This window comes from Triticum urartu, chromosome 3A (assembly GCF_056163025.1).
Source record: "Triticum urartu cultivar PI428250 chromosome 3A, HENAU_Tu73, whole genome shotgun sequence".
NCBI classification, from domain to species: domain Eukaryota; kingdom Viridiplantae; phylum Streptophyta; class Magnoliopsida; order Poales; family Poaceae; genus Triticum; species Triticum urartu.
The window spans coordinates 172,785,120-172,794,328 of NC_141875.1; the positions used below are offsets into that span (position 1 = coordinate 172,785,120).

The following is a 9,209-nucleotide window of genomic DNA, read 5'->3' on the forward strand; positions in this document are numbered from 1 at the left end:
CGACTTAGAGCGGCCAAGCAGCCTGTAAGCTTTTGGACATCGTGCACGCGTACAGGACGCTTCATCCGGAGTATGGTGCTAACCTTTTCAGGATTGGCATCGATCCCTCGTTCGGAAACGAGAAAACCAAGTAACTTTCCACCTGGAACTCCGAACATGCACTTTGATGGGTTGAGCTTGATATCATACCTCTTGAGGTTGGCAAAGGTTTCGGCAAGGTCAGCCCGCAGGTCGGAACCTTTCCGTGACTTGACCACAATATATCCATGTATGCCTCCACATTCCGACTGATTTGAGTGAGTAGACACTTCTGAATCATTCTCATGAACGTGGCTCCGGCGTTCTTGAGGCCGAACGGCATGGTGACGTAACTGAAGCATCCGAATGGAGTGATGAAAGCTGTTTTGATCTCGTCGGGTCCATACAGACGGATCTGATGGTACCCGGAATAGGCATCTAGAAAAGACAATCTCTTGCATCCCTCAGTCGAGTCGACTATTTGGTCGATGCGAGGGAGGGGAAAATGATCTTTCGGGCAGGCCCGATTGATATGTTTGAAATCAATGCACATGCGAAGTGACTTGTCCTTCTTGGGGACCATGACAACATTGGCGAGCCACTCGGAATGGTAAATCTCTCGGATGAACTCTGCTGCTAAGAGCCGAGCCACCTCCTCGCCAATAGCTTTCCTCTTCTGGACGGCGGACCGTCGAAGATGTTCTTTCACGGGCTTGAACTTCGGGTCGACTCGTAGACGGTGCTCAGCCAGCCCCCTGGGAACTCCAGGCATGTCAGAAGGCTTCCATGCGAAGACGTCCCAGTTCTCACGGAGGAACTGGATGAGCGCTTCTTCCTATTTGGAGTCGAGCGTCGTCGAGATGTGAGTCGGAGCAGCGCCGGGGTCGGTCGGGTGAATGTGAGCTGTCTTAGTTTCACCGGCCGACTAAAAAGCAGATTCTGAAGCAGGCTTCTTGGCTCTTAGCAATTCATTCGGATCAGCAGTCTTCTGGTACTCTTGCAGCTCAACAACTGCCATCTGAGCGTCAGCAATCTTCGATCCTTTCTGAAAACACTCCTCAGCTTTCTTCCTATTGCCGGTAACGGTGATCACGCCTTTGGGGCCAGGCATCTTCAGTTTGAGGTACACGTAACATGGCCGAGCCATGAAGCGTGCGTAAGCTGGCCTGCCCAGAATGGCATGATAGGCACTTTGGAAGTCAACAACCTCGAATGTCAACTTTTCCTTGCGGTAATTCTTTGAATCGCCGAAAACCACATCGAGAGCAATCTGTCCGAGTGACACGGCCTTCTTCCCAGGAATGACTCCGTGGAAGCTCATGTTACTGGTACTGAGTCTAGACATCGGAATGCCCATCCCTTTCAATGTTTCAGCATATAGTATGTTCAAGCCGCTGCCACCATCCATCAGGACTTTGGTCAGTCGAGTGCCTTCGACGACTGGGTCGACCACCAAAGCTTGCCTCCCATGGGTGGCAATGTGCGTAGGGTGATCGGACTGGTCGAAGGTGATGGCAGTCTGCGACCATTTCAGATAACTGGGTGTCGCCGGAGCAACCATGTTCACCTCCCAGGGGTATCCATCGTCACTGTCTTCCTTGTCCCCGACCCTGTCCGACTCTTTTTCCTTATCCTTGGGCTGTTTGCCCTGAAACTGCTGGATCAGGAGCCGACACTGTCGAGTGGTATGCTTTGGGTAAATAAAATTACCCTCTTCATCTTTCTTGGTGTGGATGTGACATGGTAGATCCAAAACATCGTTTCCATCCTGATCCTTGACTTTCTTGGACTTCCAGGTGCCCTTGGGTTTTCCCTTGAAGTTTCCTTGGGCTACGGCCAGGGCCTCCCCAGGAGCGGCTGGCTCGGCCTTCCGCTTCTGTTTCCGACTGGAGTTTCCTCCGGTTTCTTGGGCGACTGCCTTGTGCTTGCCACTCCGGAGTCGGTCCTCGTCTTCACCATTAGCGTACTTGGTGGCAATCTCCATCATCCGATTCAGAGACATCTCTCCAGTTCGACCAAACTACAGATTCAACTCTCTGTATTTAACGCCCTCCTTGAAGGCACAAACTGCTTGATGGTCTGGCACATTCTCGACTGAGTGATGTAGTGTGATCCACCTCTGGATGTATTCCCTCAGAGTTTCATTCGGCTTCTGCACGCAAGACCGCAACTCTGTAAGGCCAGCGGGTCGCTTGCATGTTCCTTCAAAGGTTGTGATAAACACTCGGGAGAGGTCCTCCCAGGTGTAAATACTGCTGGGCGCCAACTGATTTAGCCACGCTCTGGCTGAGCCCTCTAACATGAGAGGCAAATGCTTCATGGCCACCTCATCATTGCCACCGCCAATCTGGACAACCACTCGGTAATCTTTGAGCCAAGTGTCAGGCTTAGATTCGCCAGTGAACTTGCTGATTCCAGTCGCCAGCCTGAAATTGGGAGGGATCACTGCGGCTCTGATGGCTCGACTGAAACACTCTGGCCCTGAAGCACGTGCTGTGCTGCTGGCAGGCGCATCTCTGTTGTGGCCCTCTCGATGAGCTCTGTTCCTGTCAACCAAACCTTGAACGAGGATGGATCTCGCATCAAAGCCCGGGTCTCTGGGGTCGACTGGAATCCTCTGCCCAACACTATGAGGGCGTCTGTCATCTTGCCGTCGAGGCGCATATGACCCACTCCTCGGGGGAGGGGTTGGCACTCGACGTCGATCATCGCGGTCGAATCGGTGATCATACTGCTCATTCCTCCTGTACTGATCATGCCGGTCACCGTGTCCCTCACGCCTCGGGGGCGATCTCGGGCTGTGAGCCGACTCGACTATATCCGTCGCGACGGATCGACTGTGGATCCTGTTCTGCGACTGAGAGACAGCAGAATTCTGGTTTCCCGCCGCCCGAAGCAGCGCTCTGATCTGCAACAAGCCCCTGCCCGCCTCCGACTGGGAGGGCTGAATTGATTCTGCTATACGGGCCGCAGCGGCCAAATTCTGAAATGGGGTCCGGTATACCTGCGGCGGCGGGAAGAGCTGACGCCGACTGGACTCGGGAGCCTGCTGACGTCGACTGGACTCGGGAGCCCACCGACGCGCTTGCTCGTCGAGTGTCCGCTGGAGATTCTCCAGTCGAGTGCGCTCGGCCAGGTTAGCCAAGCGCGCGTCCTCCAAGGCCCGGGCCTCGGGGGTTTCTCCGATAATAGGAGTGTGGAGCGCGTCCATGTTCCGACGGCGAAGCTCCTCTCGCTGCGATGATGTGAGAGGTTTGGGGAGATACTCATCGTGGGGATGCGACGGGTCGCCCCCACCCGCGCCTCCACCAGCACGAGGGAAACCAGGAGGACTGTGCGTCCCATCGACCGCCAGAACCTCGGCCACTGGGTCGCTGTTGTTGCACTCGGATGCGGTCTCCGCGGAGCCAGTTGACAGGTCGAACAAGCCGCAGAAGGATTCGTCGGGCTCGATCGCTGCGACTTGCGGGGTGGCCGACTGGCGAGCCACGACATGGCTCACCCACCTCTGAAGTCTCGACCGACCGAAGCGCTTACGCCGGTGGGAGACCGAGCGAGGGGACGATACGGGGGCCGACCGATACTGGGTCGATGGCTGTCGCAGAAGGACGCCACGAACGCATGCGCGGAAATGCGTCGCGCCGCGGACGGGGAGCGCGTCGATGTCGAGTGGTGCCTCCTGGAGCCAGGCGGAGTCGTCGGTGATGAACATGAGTGCGCCGAGACGGATCTCGCGGCCCTCCACCAAAACTCCGCACGAAACCATGATCAAAGGGATCGAAAAAATCGCAACTTCTCCAATTAGGCGCTAAGATTCCTGCCCCACGGTGGGCGCCAACTGTCGTGGTTCTAACTCTAACAGTGATGTAGGGGGGTATGTATGGAGAGGCTAGATCTCAGCTATTGGGAAGTTGTAAACACACCAAGATGTACGAGTTCAGGCCCTTCGCGAAGGAAGTAACAACCCTACGTCTCGGTGCCTGGAGGCGGTCGATTGGATTACTGGCGTGTGAATAACAGGGGTGCGAACCCTTCATACTGAGGAGGGGGGGTGGCTTATATAGAGTTCGCCGGCCCCCTCCTGCCCTCAGTAATGCAGGGTTTAAGGTACATTTATGGTTGGGCGTTACTGGTAACGCTCCTAATGAAGTGCTACAATGACCATAAAGACTACTCAATAGCCGACCGTTTGCCTACGGAGCGACTTTAGGTCTTCTGGCAGTCGAGTGGTTGGCTTCATGGTCGAGTGATAGCTTTCTGGTCGAGTGTCTTGAATCCGTCGAGTGGGATACCTTGAAGTCGATTGAAAGGCGACTTCTCCTAGGGATGTCCTAGGGTAGGACTCCTTTGGACAGGTCCGTGCCCCTACCCTAGGCACATAGCTTCATCAATCGGGACCGTGTTGCATGTTGGGTTATCTTTTATTTTGGCGCCGTAGTCGGGCCATGAGTGTTTGGATTATGTAATGTTATTTATGTACTTGATTGACGTGGCGAGTGTAAGCCAACTATGTTATCTCCCCTTTATTTATTTATATTACATAGGATGTTGTGAAGATTGCCTAACTTGCGACATATGCCTTCAATGCGATTATGCCTCTAAGTCGTGCCTCGACACGTGGGAGATATAGTCGCATCGAGGGTGTTACACTAGTAGACCATCAGGGGCCACATCAGTCTCCTGCTTGTATAGCTCCTGAAAGAAATTCCTCGTCATATCATGTAGATCCTCCTTGTTTTCTATCCACACTCCTGCACTATTCTTCAGTTTTGAGATGTCATTCTTTTTCTTCCGCCATGTTGCTTTCCACTGGAACCACTTAGTATTTCGATCGCCTTCCCTTATGTATGTGGCCCTCGACCATTGCCTCCACATGATTTCTTCCCTCAACAAGAGTTCATCTAGTTTAGATGAGAGTTTATTGATCTCTTTCTGGTTAGCTTCCGACCATTGGTCATTCCATAAATAGCTTAATCTCTTCTGAATTGAAGCTGACTTCTTTATTACTGACCCAAAGTCTTTGTTGGCCCAGCCTTTTAAATCTTGCTGCATCCGACTAATTTTTTTGCACACTTCCTGTAGGTTGTTTGCTGTAGCTGTGCGGTTCCATCCCTCATCTATAGCCGCTTTTAGGGATGCAGCTCGTTCCCACATGTGCTCGTATCGGAAAGGACGTTGTGTCTTCTCTCCTACCGGCCTCCATTCCTTCCGTCCTCCCAGTCTCAAGAGGATTGGCAGGTGGTCCGAGCGGGAGGAACAGATGTGCTCAACCGTTGCATACTTAAAATGTTCAGACCAAGAAGGGGTAGCAACTCCTCTATCCAACCTCGCTCTTACATTGCTGCGTCCGTCTTGCTTGTTGTTGTATGTCCAGATAGGTCCTTTATATCCTAGATCCATCAGGTTGCACTCTGACAGTACCTTTCTAAAGTTTTCCATGTTCCTCTCTGACCTCTTTGCTACTGAAATGTGTTCAGACTGCCACATAGTTTCATTGAAGTCACCTATCATCATCCAGGGAGCACTAGAATTAGGTTTGATTCTACGCAAAAGATTCCACATATTATGTCTTTCATGGGCCTTTGGTTCGCCGTAAACAAAAGTACCACGCCATTGTATCCCATTTGAACTCAAATGGATCAGCACATCAATATACCTCGGTCCAACGGCAAGCTTTATTACTTCCACATTTTCATCATAGAAAAGCACAATGCCGGCACTTTTCCCAATGCCCGGCTGCGCAATACAGTGTTTGAGGCCAAGCCTCCACTTCAGATTATTAACGTACGAGGTGCTTTGCCGCGTTTCAGAGAGGAACACCACCTTGGGTTTGTACGTATGCACGAGGCATACGAGTTCTTGGACTGTCCGGGGTTGCCCAAGTCCCCGGCAGTTCCAACTTAGGACCGTCATTTGCCCTGACGGGCACCGCCATTAGCGCCCGTCAGTGTGCCGGCAGCCCCTGGGCCGGTCGCTTCCGTTCCACCTGAACCTTCCATGCTTTTGTCCTCTCCCTCTGAATCACTTATCTTCTTCTTTTTTCTCATGTCCTCTCTCTTTCCATTGGTACCTGTACTATCCTTGTGTTTGTCGTTGCCCATACCACGATCCCCACGCTTTCCCAGAACCGAGGATGATCCATCAGCTGGTTTTACACCCGGTTTCCTCAGTACCAGCAGAGTGTTCTTGTCATTTGTTTTGTGGACCCCTTTAGCTTTCACCTTTTCCCCTGAGCCACAACCCTGCTGCTTGCCTGCATCCTTCTTGACTGTCTGGTTCTCTGCCTGTACCTCCTGCTTGTGCTCATTTTCCACATCACCAACCTGCATTCCGTTCTGCAACTGAACTTCAGGCCCCCCAGTGATCAGGCCCTCAATGTTGGCCTGGGGAGCCAGCGGTGTCAGGGTTGGTGTAGGGCCAGTCGCCAGCTCCGAACGATAGTGAGGAATAGGGCCAAAGCCCGGAGGGGCTTCCATGCTAGACTCTTTGGAATTCTGATCATCGTTCGCTTCATGAGCATCAACGGTCGAGCGAGGCATGGAAATGTTGGTGGCGGCCCCCTCGTCGATCGCATCAGGGGCAGAGTTCAGAGTAGGATGTGGAGGGGTTTTATTGGTATTGGACCCCTCCTCCTCCATTCCAAGTTTTGGATCTGGCGTCTCCTCCGTCGTACTTTTTCCAGGTCCGAGCCTGATGGCACTAACCGCTGCAATCGCAGCCTGCACCGCCGGGTCCATCAGCACATCCTCAGGGATGTCCATGCTGTTTCCTGCTGCGTGCCTCTCCGGTTCTGCTCTTATCCCACATCCGACCTCCGAGTCGAAGTGCAGATAGCGACGGGCGTTGACAGTGCCATGGTTGACATAGCTATTCCGCCGAGAACCTCATCTTTTGGAGGTCTACGAGTAGCTTACAATCGCGCTGGCTATGACCGAGGAAACCACAGTAGCTACAGAAACGAGGGACTCTCTCATATTTTACCTCTAGGAAGAAAACTTCATTTTCAGCAAAATCATGAGACTCTAAGGTGCTACAGAGGGGCTCATCTACATAATGGTTAATGCGAATTCTGAGATAGTCGCCCCATATATTACCTTCTCTGTCCGTGTGCACCTCGAGCACTTCACCGAGCCTTCTGCCGATCTCACGCGCCACAGGTTCAGAGAGCATGATCGGGGGTGCATCATAGATACGAACCCAAATCGGCATGTGCGTGATCTCCACATCGCTTGGCCTGGCGCTCCCGTCCACTACGGACACCAAGAAGGCGTCTCCACGGTGTGTCCATGGACCATTCCTGAGGATGAACCTGAGGTCGCCCTCGTGCTCGAACTCGAGGAGAAAGCGGTTGTTCTTCAGGGGCGAATGGATGAGTCGCCCCCTCAGACCCCACTTGCTCTTGAGCTCCTTGAACAGTCCTCCAATGCTGAACAGCTGCACCGAGAAGAAGAGCCCGACAGCTATCCATCTTGTTCGCATGGCCGCCCTCTCCTTGTTTAGGTTCAGGTGCACCACCTTTGGCACCTTCTTCTCTAGGGCAACAGGGAAAGCAGGCGTGACAGCGCCTCTGCCCGCCGTCATGGAGCCTTGCGGCGCCGCTCCTCCCTGCCCCACAGGGGTGCGGTACGGGTCACCACTCCCCCGTGAGGATCCACCGCGCAGCAGTGGCTTGGATCCCAGCTTGCCCTTGCCAATCACCTCCAGCTTGCCGGACTGCTCCATTGGTTCCTTACCCTCACGATGTGGTTTGTCTGCCATGGGCTCTGGTTTGTTTATGGTGGATGAACAAATTGGGTCTGGTGAGCTTCGCAGTCCCTCGGTCCCCTCCTTAAGAACCTGTGGTCTCCAAATCTTAGATGGTATCTGATCAACCGGATCCGCCAATCCGTGATTAACTTCCATCATATGCCTCCCCGTATCATCATTACTTAGCAACTGACCTCCTCCTTTATCCGGCGGATCTGCAGAATGAGGAACCCCCAGACCCTTTTCCTCCCCGAAACGATCTCCTGCCATAAACTTACATTGCAGATCCGTTTTCATTTGATGAACTTTGCACCGGATCCTATCGAATCCCTGATCCAAGGAAACTAAGCGATTTTCCCCGCTTTCCTGCCGATGTCGCATGGTCTCCTTCCTTTTTGCAGCGAGACGCCGCACGGAACCTCTCATCCGGATCCAATCCTCGCGCAAGCCCAGTGGATCAGGCTCCGCACGGGCACTCCATGATCGCTCAACTCTCACATCTTTCCTTCCAATCTCTTGCGGATCAGTTGTCGGGTTGACGGATTCATTCCCCCTGGGCAATCGCCTTGGGCTCGCCCCGACAAGGTTCCCGCTAATCACGCTCATCTTGTGTCATCCCGCAGAATAAAGAAACCCAATTTACTTTATTATTAGGTAAATATTACCAGGGACTGCTACACCCGCACTCCTAGCCAGCACGACAGGCTAACTTTGGTGCAATGTTTGCAGCGCAGCGCATTAGATATAAAAAACGGCAGTGGCAAAATATAAAAACAGCTAGCAAAAAGTTGTGCTTGAGTGGGACCAATCATATACCTCCAGTGAGTTAACAACGTCCCTAGCGACTATAGTTCTTCGATTTTGTTTCTCTAAAAATTACAGGACAAGAATTAAACTTATTTGAGTTTTCAAACATTTTTTTAAAAGGAGTGAACAAATTTTGGAATACTGAACTATTTTCGAATGCCTGGACAAAATTTAAAAACATGATTCTTTTTTTAGAAATAAACACATTTTGAAAAATGCAAACATTTTTTAAGATTCCGAACATTTGTTGTAAAAAGAAAAAGAAACCGTGACTAAATTGGGCTAGCTCGTACTTCTGTCTCTTACCTCCATCCATTATTATGAAGCCATGTGCAATGAGTACGTCTGTTATTTTTGAGTCGTTCGAGAAAAATGGTTGATTTAGTCCCTCCAGCGGATCGTCGTAGAGCACCAATCAATGCATGCGATGGTTTTCCCCCCCTCCAATTTGTGCATTGTATGCGGAAACTGCTTCTTCACGCCGTCATTGGCCACATTTAGATGCATTACTCTTGGTCCTACAGTTTTGGCCCTCGAGCCCTTTAAATCCAGATGAGAGGGTTTGTTTACTTATCAAATTAAATAATCACTTCTCATTTTTTACACTAAATTTCATCAGTTTATATACGTTTGCAAGT

At 51.8% G+C, this 9,209-nt stretch overlaps 1 protein-coding gene across 1 annotated transcript; it reads right to left on the reverse strand.

Annotated features, from left to right (window-relative positions):
- Positions 1 to 6,885: 6,885 nt before the first annotated feature.
- LOC147979082 (uncharacterized) lies at positions 6,886 to 7,776 on the reverse strand. The gene has a single exon (XM_087515023.1). It carries the CDS (start codon positions 7,774 to 7,776, stop codon positions 6,886 to 6,888), a length of 891 nt encoding a protein of 296 aa, XP_087371149.1.
- Positions 7,777 to 9,209: the final 1,433 nt, after the last annotated feature.

What these genes read in the sequence shown, in the direction of transcription:
- LOC147979082 (XM_087515023.1), bottom strand. Translation starts at nt 7,776, where the DNA reads ATGGCAGACAAACCACATCGTGAGGGTAAGGAACCAATGGAGCAGTCC.